The 13,303-nt window shown below is 45.5% G+C and overlaps 1 protein-coding gene across 1 annotated transcript in view; it reads left to right on the top strand.

Annotated features, from left to right (window-relative positions):
- Rab40b (RAB40B, member RAS oncogene family) overlaps positions 1 to 12,725 on the top strand; it is a 30,241-nt gene extending 17,516 nt beyond the window's left edge. Inside the window, exons 2-6 of the mRNA XM_051182646.1 lie at positions 6,506 to 6,566; positions 9,375 to 9,435; positions 10,102 to 10,179; positions 10,800 to 11,022; positions 11,555 to 12,725. Of these exons, the coding sequence (XP_051038603.1) occupies positions 6,506 to 6,566; positions 9,375 to 9,435; positions 10,102 to 10,179; positions 10,800 to 11,022; positions 11,555 to 11,826 (695 nt within the window). The 3' untranslated portion in view covers positions 11,827 to 12,725. The remainder of the gene's footprint in view (positions 1 to 6,505; positions 6,567 to 9,374; positions 9,436 to 10,101; positions 10,180 to 10,799; positions 11,023 to 11,554) is intronic.
- Positions 12,726 to 13,303: the final 578 nt, after the last annotated feature.

Below are 13,303 nucleotides of genomic sequence, written 5' to 3'. Positions count from 1 at the left end.
AGACCAGGGTGGTCTCTAACTCACAGAGATCCACCTGCCTCTGCCTCCTGAGTACTGGGGCTAAAGGCATGTGCCACCACCGCCTGGCTTAGATTCAACATTATTTATGGCACTTTTGTTAAGAATAACTCCGGCAGTCTGAGAAAGCACCCTACCTAACCCTGTCCTAAATCCTCACTTACAAGTGATCCAGAGAGGTGCTGGGCAAACAGATAGCACCTAGATTGGAGACAAAGTGAACTGTGAAAAAGGTCGAATCACTCGCTGCCTTAAGGGAAGTGAAATCCCCACTGGGACAGAGCACAGATCTGGGAAAGTCACGCAGTCCTCAGTGTTCTGAGGCCAAGCCTGCTGGTTCCCACCCTTTGAGAACTGGTCATTTGAGAACAGCCAAGCCATTCTAATAAGGGAAGGCTGAGTCTAATTAAATTGTTGTGCTAGGTTTTCTTTTTAATTTTTATTTATGTGTATGTGTATGGATATGTACATGAGTATAGGTGCCCACCTAGACCAGAACGGGATGTCAGAGGCCAGGTGTGTGTTATGAGCAGTTTTCCCACCAGCCTGGACCCAATGGTGTGTGATATACTACTTTAATCACAGCCCTCGGGAGTCAGACACAAGTAGATCTGTGAGTTCAAGGCCAGCCTGCTCTGCAAGTTCTAGGCCAGACATAACTAGAGAGAGACAGAGAGAGAAAGACACACACAGAGAGAAACAGATGACGGTGTTGGATATCCTGGAGCAAGAGTTACAGCAGGCACTCTGAACTGCTGAGCCATCTTCCTGCCCCTGGATAGGTTTTCCTTTAAATTCTTGCTTGTTTACCCCTATGGGGTACATGGAGATCAGTGGACTTTATGTAGTGGATCTTCTGTGACTTTCCCAGGTTAGGGTTCCCCCATCCCCTCCCTCCCACTCTCCCTTCCTTCTCCCCCCACACTTTGCTCTTGCCTTCCCTGACTCCAGGCATAAACCCTGAACATTAATGAAAAGTAGTATAAGCAGAGCAGGGCCTTCTTTCAAAAGTGGGTGGATCCCAGTGCTGTCTGGATTTTCCACAGATGACCTCCGTGTTCAAGCCTCTATGTTAGGCTGCTTCTCAGGCTTGCTGTTTCTCACCTTGGGAAGAAGCCCAGGACCTCTAAAATGTGTGAATGTTGTCAGTGCTGGTGCCACACAGAGCTCGTGAGCAGTCTGTCCCTCTGTTACGCCATTCTCCAGTACTCTTAGGTTGCTGGGGTTTCTGCTGTGTCCAACATTGTTTGCAGGACAGCTGGCCCATGCCAGAACAGGACCTCAGAAAGGACCCATTCAATAACAATCAAGACAGATCTTGGAAACTGAAAATGTAGTAGCTACAGAAATGAATATCTATCTCAAAGAAGGGACAGCAGGTAAAACAGAATTTGAAAAACACCGAGAGCAAGAGAGAAAAAAAAGAAATGAAAAAAAGAAAAGAAAATCATGGTACAAGTTCACAGTGTTTAGCATCTCATTGACAATGTCCCAGAAGGAGAAAACAGATACATAATTCAAGAACGCTCTCAATTCAAGCACGACACAAACCCAAACCAACACTTGGGAGGTAGAGGCAGGAGCATGGGGAGTTCAAGATCACCCTTGACTATGTTTTGACTTTGAGTCTAGCCAGAGAGAAGATAGATCCTCTCTCAAAAAACAATGACTCAGAACCAGAAGGTTCCTAAGGCAGTGAAGAGAACTAGATGCTTTCCCAGAGGACATGGGTTAAATCCCCAACACTCACAATCTAGAACTTCAGTCCCAGAGGCCCTCTTCTGGCCACTATTGGGTACTGCATGCATGTGGCACACAGATCAACCTGCAGGCAAGACACACACAACAAATTAAAAAAAAAACCAGAATGCTTCTCAAAATGGAAAGGTTTGTGGCCAGAGATTAAGAGTCCAGAGAACAGTCAGTATGACACACTTCCATCTAAGCACAAGCAAGAAGTTGCCAAAGTAGTAGAGGAGAAAACATCCCTGAACACTGGCTGAGAGGAAATCGGATTGTGTTTGAAGGATGGAGGACCAGTTTGACATCTGTCATCATCAGAAACATATTTTTGAAAGAAAAGTACCTATCTAGTTTAGTTCCCTACAGAATTCAAAGATGAGTAATGACAAATTAAGGACACACCTAACATCTGCATATCTACCTTCCATGTGTCCTCCCCAAGAAAGAACTGAAGAAATCATAAAGGCTGGAGGAATTCCTGTCAGTGGTAGCACATAACTTTAGCCCCAGCACTCGGGAGGCAGAGGCAGGTGAATCTCTGTGAGTTTGAGGCCAGCCTGGTCTGCAGAATGAGTTCCAGGACAGCCAGGACTGTTACATAGAGAAACCCTGTATTGAAAAACAAAAAAACAAAACAAAGACTGGAAGAACCCCAGGCATGTTCCTGGGCCAAAAGAACAGGAAGATTCTGACAGCAGACTTGGATAAACAGGGAGTTGAGTGTGTGTGTGTGTGTGTGTGTGTGTGTGTGTGTGTGTGTGTGTGTGTGTGTAGGCCTATGCATGCCATGGTGACAACTTTGAGATCAAAGGACAACTTTCAGGATTTGTTCTATACCTTGAACATGGGGTTCAGGGATCAAACTCAGGGCCTGTATAATAAGCCCTTGCTCAATGAGCCATCATCTTCCTGGTCCAGAGGCAGTGTTTAACAAAAGTTTAGGGCTAGAGAGATGACACAGTTAAGGACACTTGCTGCTCTTCCGGAAGACTTCTGAAGGACCTATGTTCAGTTCCTACACCCACACTAGGGTACTCTCAACTAGGGTACCCCTTTTCTGGCCTCTGTGGGCAACCAGACACTAATACACACACACACACACACACACACACACACAAATAAAAACCAAAGTCAAAGTTTATACATGAAAAATAGCACAGTATAGCGTAGACTGTTTTGTTTATGTGGTCATAACAACAGAAAACTGAACACTGGCCTAGTTAAAATGGCAACATGACTATTCTGGGGGGGGGGTGTGCTTGTCCATGTACAAATGCATGGAAAGAGACAGAATTACAGCTAGAGGCATGGAGATAATTACATTTTTGCTTTTCATGGTGGAAAGTCAGTTAATTTGCAAACTGCAAACTCAGAAATCAAGAACATAAGTTACTAAAAGTTTGGAGAAATATAGCAAAATAAAGATTAATCAAGGTTAGACATGGCAGCCCATGCTTATAACTGCAGGAAGCAGAGGCAGGAGTTGCCATAAATTTGAGGCCAGGCTGGGCTACACACCCAGATTCCATCTCAAAAACAAATGAACAAAAACCACAACAATTTTATGGATGTGGTAGGACACATCTATAATCTAAACACTTAGGAGTTCAAGGCCAGCTAAGGTACATATTAAGTTCAAGGCTAGCTTGGACTACATGATGCCTTATCTCAAAACACCAAAAAAAAAAAAAAATTGACGAAATAATGGCTACGGGGGGGGGGGGAGCAAAGAAATTAAATAGGGAATAGAGTAGAGAGTTCTGCTATGTTTCTACTGGGTTTCAAGATTTGAAACCAGTGACCCATGACTTTGATGAAAACAAAAGCCAAATCTAGTTTTTTGTTTGTTTGTTTGTTTTACAAAGCCTGTAAGGTGTGGAGGCTCTAGGTAGGTCACTGAGATGGCTCAGTGGGTAAAGACAATTGCCACCAAGCTTTATGACCCCAGTTCATTTTCAGGACTCACATTGTGGAAACAAAGTATGAACTGCAAGTTCTTTTTTTCCTGCCCTTCACACAGGCCACGGCACATGTGTGTGACCTGAAGTCACACAAACACTTTCACTCCCTTCATTCTTCATTCTCTTTCTTTCAAAAGAGTATCAGGTAGCCCAAGCTAGCATCAAATTTACTACACAGGCAAGGATAATCTTGGATTCCCGATCCTCCTGCTCCTTCCACCCCAGTGTTGGGATTATTGGTCTGAATTACCACACCAGGCTCAGGAGACAGTTTCTCCTTTAAAAATTTTCTTTTGACTGTATGTGAGTGTTTTGACTGTGTGTGCATCATACATGTGCCTTGTGCCTGCAAAGGGCAGTAGAGGACATAGGATCCCAGGAACTACAGCGACAGATGGTTGTGCTGACACTGAACCTGAATACCCTGAAACAACAGCCAGTGCTTTAACTACTGAGCCATCTCTCCAGCCCCAGATGGTTACTTTTTAAGTATTTATTTTTATGTGTATTAGTGTTTTTCCTAAATGTATATCCGTATACCACATGTATACAGTGTCCATGGAGGCCTGAAGAGACCATTGGGTTCCCTGGACCTGGTGTTACAGATGGTTGTAAGCTGCCAACTGGGTGCTAGGAATTGAACCTGGGTTCTCTAGCAGAGCAGCCAGTGCTCTTAATCCCTGAGCCATCCACAATGGGTGGCCAGAGAGATGGCTTAGCAGTTAAGAGCACTAGCCACTCTTCCAGAGGTCCTACGTTCAATTCCCGGCAATACATGGTGTCTCACAGCCATCTATCTGTAGTAAGAGCTCTCACCCTCTTCTAAACCACAGGCACATATACAGACAGGATGCTGTTTACAAAATAAATAAATAAACCCTTTTCTTAAGCAGAAAAATGGTTGTTGGTGGGCTGAAGGAGGATATTTTTTGTTTTTAAAAATAGTTTTTGGAGGCTGGGCATGATAGTACAGTCCTGTCATCCCAATACATGGGGAGTGTGAAGCAAGAGGAAGATCTTCTTTAGCAACATAGTTTGAGGGCCGCCTAGACTACATGAGACTTGTCTGAAAAACCAAAACAAAAATCTGAGGGGAATCTAGGGTGCAGCCAGTAGGACATTTACCTAGCATTTGTGAGGCCCTGAGTTCCATCCCCAGCAAAACACATACTAGATATAGAACATGAATTCAGCTGGATAGTGGTATCCTGATGCCGTTAATCCCAGCACTTGAGAGGCAGAGGTGGATGAATCACTTTGAGTTTGCGGCTAGCCTGGTCTACAGAGCACGTTCCAGGACAGCCACGGCTACACAGAGAAACTCTTGTCTTGAAAAACCAAACCAAAACAACAACAGCAAACCTGAATTCGAATCCTGGGATCCATAAGGTGGAAGGAGAGGTTTCTTCTAAACTTCACACAGGTGCACAAGTGCTGTGGCATGTATTCTTGTCCATGTGCCCATGAGTGTCATAACAATTAAAACACAACACCCCAGGGGCTGGTGAAATGGTTCTAGTAAAGTGCTTGCCATGACAGCATGATGGCCTGAGTTCATATCCTACCCCTGACCCATAGCACCCACATTAGACTCAGAGGCATGGCTGTAACAATGGCAACAGGGGTTGTGGAGGACAACTTAATTTAATCCTTGGGACTCATACAGGTAGAAGCAGAGAATCAACTCCCGGAAATTGTCCACAACACATACATGTGTCTGTCTCTCTGTCTGTCATCTCTCTCTCTCTCTCTCTCTCTCTCTCTCTCTCTCTCTCACACACACACACACACACACACACACACACATACACATACACACACAAAACAACAACAACAATAATAATTATAGATAAATAATGTTTTGAGACAGGGTCTTCCTGCTTGCCTAGAACTCAGTATGTAGACCAGGCTGGTCTGGCCTGGAACTCACAGGGATCCATCTGCCTCTGCCTCTTGAGTGCTGGGATTAAAGAAATGTAGCACCATGCCTGGCCAAATTAAATATATTTTTTAAAAATAAAGTGAGGGCTGAAGAAATGGTTCAGTGGTTAAGAGCATCTTGTTGCTCTTACAAACGACCTAGTTTTAGTTCCTAGCACTCACATATCAGCTCTCAGTTGTCTTTAATTCCAGCTCATGTGCTTGCATGCACATGCTGGCAAACACACACACACACACATACTCTCTCTTTTTCTCACTCTCTCTCACACACACACTCTCTCTCACACACAGGCCTACTATTTTAACTATGTTCCCTTGGAAACAGCTGGGATTCGCTTCCATGTGTAGCTAGAGCAAAGGGCAGAGGTAAGAAAGACAGATAAGTGATACAGAACACAGCTGGCTATGGTGCTACAGCGAATCCATCAGCCACCACCAGGCCATACATAGCCCTGTGAAGACTTAGCGTAGTTCTGGAGAGTGAAAAGTCCAAGTCTGCATCATGGGATCACCTGGCCCCCCAGCTCAGTGCCCAGCCTCAAGGCAGCAGTGGGAGGTGACCAGGGCCCAACACATCCAATTGGGAAACACCCAGGCATTGAGCTGATGGCAGCCAACATGGACGCCAGAGTGCTTGCTTCTGAGTGGCTGTCCACTGGGAGGTCAGTCTGGGGTCAAGGGGATCTTCAGAGCTCACAATTGCCTGTGAACTTGAAGCTATATCACAAGAAACCCTTTTCTCTCTCAATGCAAGAGTTTCACATACTTCATAGTTTTGTTATGGGTGATGGCTGAGGAAATACACCCAGCCCCAAACCTAGTACGTCCTATCCCTTTTGCAGGAATTGATCACAAGACAACCACCATCCTGCTAGATGGCCGAAGAGTGAAGCTTCAGCTTTGGTGAGTTGGGGGCTATGCTAGTCAGGATGTTCTGGCCCTGGAACCATGCCCTTTCGTCCTAGCTTGACCTGGTGGCTTTCCTCAAAAGGTGTTGACCCAGCTGTCTTGAGTCCATGAAGCCCATTACCTCATTTTAAGGGGATGTGCACCTAAGGCTAAACTGTGTCCAAGAAAGAGCCCTTGGTGGAAGACACCTCCCTGTCACCTGCTTCCTGTTTCCCTTCACCTGGTGCTGACAGAGATGGATGTAGAGTGACCAGGAAGCCCAGTTCTCCCACCCCTACGTCTGTGTGTACAGAACAGAGCTCAGGGTGTCCTGGTCCCAAGGGCAGAGGCCTTGATGGCCGCCTGGGCTACTGCTCCCTCTACTCTGTCTTCCCCTACAGGTACCACAGCAGTCTTGAGTTCAGCGAAACAGCCCTGGTCCTCCTCATTCTCCAGGCCCCAAGCCTGGGAATTTGGGGCTCATTCTCCCTCATGAGCCCCCTTGGCCTGTGGGGAGATAACATCTAAGGCTGCACCTCTAGCACCCTAGCCCCACTGGCTCTGCCGAAAGAAGCTGAGTCTATAGAAGTGTGCATGACCTAACTTCACAGTGTTACTGGTCTCTCCTGAGTCTCCAGCTCCTGCTCCCTTTTTCAGGAAGCCAAGCCCATTTTACTGCACTCCTCCAGAGGCCTCAGGGGCTCTCACCATGCTCAAAACCAAGCCCAGTTGTTGGAGAGATGGCCCGATGGTTAAGAGCACTGGCTACTCTTACAGAAGACCTGGGTTTCATTTCCAGAACCCACATGGTGGCTCACAACCATCCATAACTCAAGTTCCAGAGGATCTAACACCTTCTTCTGGCTTCCATGGGCATTGCACACATGTGGCACACAGGCATAATTGCAGGCAAAGCACCCAGACACATAAAATAAAAATAAATAAAATCTTGAACAAAAACAAAATAAAAACCAACCTCAGTTCCTGTACAACCCAGGGCCTCTCTCTGGTGGTGTTAGTTGCTGTGTTCACACTGAGCCCTCTCACAGTCACACATCTACTCCAGTTCCCTCACGTCCAAGAGCAGGCCTCCTGCCAGCCTCCAGCATATTTTCCTCCCATGTCTGAAGAGGGGGCTGTGGTTATGTTATAGGGCTCTCACCATGGGCCTATCACACAAAGGCCAGCAGGTACAGCTCAACCTTACTGTCTTCTTGTCACAGCCTTTCTAGTGACTTCCGTGTGGGTGCTTTACTGTACTCCTCAGAACAGTGAGCTCATCCTTCCCATGTCTTTGACAAAGCCAGTGCCTTCAGCTCATGCCCTTCCTGAGCGCCAGCCCTCTTCTCGGGTGTTGGGATAGTCACCAGCTACAGATGATGCACAGCAAAAATACACCTGTGCCATGGGCACGCCTGTTGACAGTGTGTGCAGATGTGTGTCCACATCGCTGTAAAACAGAACGAAGAGCCAGGGCACCCTCTCTGCAGAGCTAACACAGGGAGCCCACGGGGCAGGAACCCACCCTGGGAACAACTTCCCTTCTCCCCAGTAGTTTTTTGGCATGCTGAGCACCACTCTCCTGGTGGGTGTCATCATCTGCCAAGTGGAAGTCCTGTCAGTTCCTTATGCTGATCAACTTAGGGAAGTACCTGGAGAATCTGCTTATGGAGCAACTGGATGCCAAGGAAGGATCTTGCCTAATCATTGAAAAGTTTGTTCTGTGCTAGGGATGCAACATAGTGCCTTGCTTGCGTGAGGGAAATATACTGCCCAACCTTACATATCCCCAACCTTAAAATAACTTTTAAAATTATATTAGGTTTATTTAAATGTCCGAGAATAATGTTAAAACCAACTGACAAATTTCTAGTCTGACTTTCGTTTTGTTTTGTTAAGATAGGTTCTCACTATGTAGCCCTGAGTGGTGGGAACTTGCTATATAGACTAAGCTAGTCTTGAACTCAGAGAGACCTACCTGTCTCTGTCTCCTGAGTACAGGGATTAAAGGCATGTGCTCCCATGCCTGATTCTAGTTTGACTTTTAAAGTACTTATTAGGAGCTGGACAAATGTCAGTATTAAGAGCACTTGCTGCTCTTCCAGAGGACCTGGGTGTGGTCTCTAGCACTACTTGTGGCTCAAGGTCACCAAGTGACTCCAGATCCAGAGAATCTGACACCTTCTGGCCTCTACAGCATTAGCCCAGTGCACAAAACCTCACATAGACACGTAGGTACACAGCTTGGAGCACATGCCCATCATCTCAGAATTGGCAGCAGGAAGCAAGAGGATCACTTAAGTTTGAGTCAGGGCTGGGTTAATAAAGAAACCCTGTCTCAGAACAGTCAGGTGTGCACTTTGGATCCCAAGTGCTCAGGAGGCTGAGGCTACAAAGTAATACTCTTCCTCCAAAAACAAATTAGGGGCCTTCAAGATGGCTTAGTGGGTAATGGTGCTTGCTACCAAGTCTGATAACCTGAGTTTGATCCTCAGTACCTACATGGTGGAAGGGTAGGCTCCCATAAATTGTCCTCTAACTTTCATACATGTATCATGGCTTGTGCAAACACAGACACAACCTCTCGAACACACACACACACACACACACACACACACACACACACACACACACACACAAGGTATGTTGCTGCTAAGATTACTCCAGAAAATTCAGGATGTTTTGTGGCTTTGTCTTGGATTGCAGGTGATGGCCACCACTCAAAGACTGTAATAGGTATTTGCTGTGGCTCCAAAGTTTGAGAAGGTAGTTATCAAGAAGAAACACCAGTCTCTTCTTAACAGTCTCCAACATCTTTTCCAGGGACACCTCAGGGCAAGGAAGATTTTGTACTATATTCCGCTCGTACTCCAGAGGCGCACAGGTAAACAGCATTCCCAGCCTGGAGATCAAATTGATTTTGAAAAATAATAATTTTAAATTCTTGCTTAGCCATCTCCTATGGCTAAATTGGAAGATAAGGCAATTAAGGTAATATATAAACTGATGCAGGTCGTGTGCTATAATCTGGTAGCTTATGTTTTCCAGCATTGCAGATGCCATATATGAGCATGCATGAATATGTTTGTACATTCATGATGTGCATATTCTTATGTATGTGTAAGCATGTCCATATATCTGCTATGTGTTGGGGAGGGACTTGCTCTGTGTTAGGTGGCAATGTCCCCACATCCTATGCACAGACAAGCTTATGGATATGAGTTCCAGCCTTTAGCTGAGTCAACTATCAGTGAGTGCAGGAATCACCATGGGAAGTAATAATATAACTCCTATAAGGAATAGATAAATTATATGGTTTTGTTGAAGTATGTAAGATGATTAGTTAGGGATCAGGCATAGTGGTATATAACTTGAATCCCAGCACTTGGGAGACAGAGGCAGATGGATCTCAGTGAGTTCCAGACCAGCCTCATCTATACAATGAAATACCGTATTGATTTTTAAAAAATAGTTTTGTCTCTGCAAGTCTCTGGATCAAGCTTGCCTCTTGTGTTCCTCTGTGTGCTGAGCTTTGTGATTTCTTTCCTAGGGTGTGATCCTGGTCTATGACATTGCCAACCGCTGGTCCTTTGATGGCATCAATCGATGGATTAAGGAGATTGATGAGGTATAATATGTGACATTGGCCAGAGGTTCAACGACTGGGAGAATGCTTCACCTCACAGCTGGACCCAGCAGTATGCCCAAAAGAGCTTAAGGCTCAGGAAACTGGGCTCTGCTGTGCTGCTCAGGCGTGCATGTCCTGCTTGCCCTCTCCCAGTTTGTGGGATGGGTGGGTGGGTTATGATGGGGCTGCTGCTTGTCCAACTGCTGGTTAAGACCTACAAGCTTGCTGAGTGGGATTTTGTGGCTTTCCTAATAAAGGGCCACACATTGATTTAAAACAACATTTTCTCCAAGTTCTGGAGGACAGAAATTGGCAGGGCCATGTTCTTCCAAAAGCTCCTGCCTGCCCCAGCTTCTGGTGGCTGCAGCTATCCTTGGCAGTCACTCTGCTTTCACTGTCACATGGCATTTCCCTGTGCCCCTTGCGTTCCCTCCTCCCCTTATGAGGACACCAGTCGTTAGAATAGCACCCCCCCCCCCCCGCAATCCAGTGAGATTGCATCTTATTACATACACAAAGACCGTATTTACAAATAAGGTACCATCCTGAGGTTCTGGGTGGACATGAATGTGTAGGGGTACACTACTCAACCCTTTTTCCTTGCCTTTCTCATGCTCTAGCATGCCCCTGGGGTTCCTAAAATCTTGGTGGGAAACCGGCTACACCTGGCATTCAAGCGGCAGGTGCCCACTGAGCAGGCCCAGGCCTACGCTGAGCGCTTGGGTGTGACCTTCTTTGAGGTTAGCCCTCTGTGCAACTTCAACATTACAGAATCCTTCACGGAGCTGGCTAGGATCGTGCTGCTGCGGCATGGGATGGACCGTCTCTGGAGGCCAAGCAAGGGTAGGCGAGGAGGGGCAGTCCAAGTCTCCTGTAACCCCATTAGATGTGAGATGGTTCTATAGTTCACTGAACAATGGTCTGCCTCCTAGGCCTTGTTTAAAGGCTTCTGTGGCCATTCTTAAAAATCAAATTCATTTAGGGGTTATGAGGTAGCTGAGTGGGCAAAGGTACTTGCTGCCAATCTAACAACCTGAGTTTGATTCCTGGAGGTTGTGTCATGCATGAACATGTACATACACACAAGCACACACACACAATAAATACATAAATGTTCATTTCTTTTTTAAAGCAAAAGTATTTGAAAGAAGTAATTACTGCGGCTTTGGAAGAAAGCTCGTAAGACTTTTTTTTTGTGGTCTGTACACGGGCAGAAGTGGAGGCAGAACAGGGTTTGCTACATTCACCAATGACACAGCCTCTGGGTTGGGGTTCCCAGTTCCTGGAGGGAGGCAATCAGATGTGGGGCTTCCCCTTGTAAACATCCCTAGTCATGGAAAACATAAAGTAAGCGGTTCACTTTTCTTTTTCCAAGTACTGAGTTTGCAAGACCTCTGCTGCCGTGCTGTGGTGTCCTGTACACCTGTGCACCTGGTAGACAAGCTCCCTCTGCCTGTCACCTTAAGAAGCCACCTTAAGTCATTCTCTATGGCCAATGGCCTGAATACCAGGATGATGCATGGCCGCTCCTACTCCCTAACTGCCAGCTCCAGTCACAAGAGGAGCAGCTTCTGCAAAGCCAGGAACAGCCGCTCACCCCAGAGCCCACCCAGACACTGTACCAGGAATGGCTGCAAAATTTCTTAGAGACTGGAATTGGTGGCACTGGCCTGTCATATCAGCTACCTACGAGGCTAAGGCAGGAGGAGCACAAGCTCAAAGCCCACCAGAGCTACAGAGTGAGTTCAAGACCTCAAAATTAAAAAGTAAAAAGAGGGCTGGCTCTCTGGGAGAGTCTGGAGGAGAGAGACCATGCTAGACTCAAGAAACACACTGTCCATCTCTTATGGTAGCGATGCTGCTTCATTTGGGATGCCTATGCCACTGATGTGGTATGAATGCCCAGTGTGCTGTGACTGACGCTTCTGTGTGGATGTGCATGAAGCTCTTGTTCTAGACTTGTGTGTACAAAAGGGAAAAATTAGTATTCTGCTCTACTCTTGATGATATGAAATTATTGATGTTACTTTTATCATGACTGATGTGCAACTTTCTCTTTAACTGCTTTTGTATGGCTGATAAAATGTGTGTAGTGAATACATATTCAAGGAAATTTCAGAAACAATAACCAGATAGGCTAGCATCACTGATACTACAAGAGGGGCCTTTTGTAAACCTCCTTTTAATGTCAGAGGTCCAGTTTATAAAAAATGCTGCAGTTTCGCATAGAGACTGTGTACAATAGATCTGTCCCATTTGGGTAGGACATGGATTTGATAAAGTTTTTGCTATGCCGTTTACTACATTTTGGGATTAATAAGTAATCTATATTCATATTTTTCTGTAAACCTACATTTTTTTGTACAAAGTGTCCTACAAATTATGAAGCTATGGGAAGAAAATGCCAAAGATATCTCCAATTATGTTGAACATAACCAGCACTGTTTCAACAGATTAGCAAGGAGAAAGGTATTTCAGTAAAGAATGAAGTAAAAACAGTATTATTTAAGGAAATATTTCTCAATAAACTGGATTCTTGTCCCTTTCTTGAGAGTCATGATATCTCTTTCTAGACCTGGTAAGTAACAACCGTTTGTCCACTTGTCTCCTTGCTTGGTGGGGCCATCAAGGGCCAGTTCGGTTCATGATGCTTAGTTTTTGTCCATTGTAACCTTTAGGAAGTGTTTTTTTTTTCCCTAGATAAGAAATGCAGAGAAAGAAAGTAGTGCTGGGTGTGGTGGCTAATGTCTGCTACCCCAGCTGAAGGTTGAAGCAATATTGCTGTGGTACTTAGACCAACCTGGAACTACATAGTGAGTTCCCAGGTTGGAGAGTAAGATCTTGTCTCAACAAAATAAAGTGAAAGCACTAAAAGACAACACCCGTGTGTCTCCTGGCAAAGGTTTATTGTCCCTTATTGGGAACGCAGAGCTGTGGCCAGGCATTTCTCGACAGATGAAACCCTTGCACTCTTTGCCTTTACAAAGGCTCAAGCATAGGTCTCTTTTCTGGTCCTGATGCTCAGGAAGCGGGACATAATGAGGGATTAAATAACAGGAAAAGTGAAATAAGATAAAGCTCGGTGTTCTATGCTTTTTGTTAGCAATTTACAGATTTAACAATT

This window comes from Phodopus roborovskii, unplaced genomic scaffold (assembly GCF_943737965.1).
Source record: "Phodopus roborovskii unplaced genomic scaffold, PHOROB, whole genome shotgun sequence".
Taxonomy (NCBI): domain Eukaryota; kingdom Metazoa; phylum Chordata; class Mammalia; order Rodentia; family Cricetidae; genus Phodopus; species Phodopus roborovskii.
Note: the sequence above shows the minus strand (reverse complement) of the source record. Positions and strands in the feature narration are given on the sequence as shown.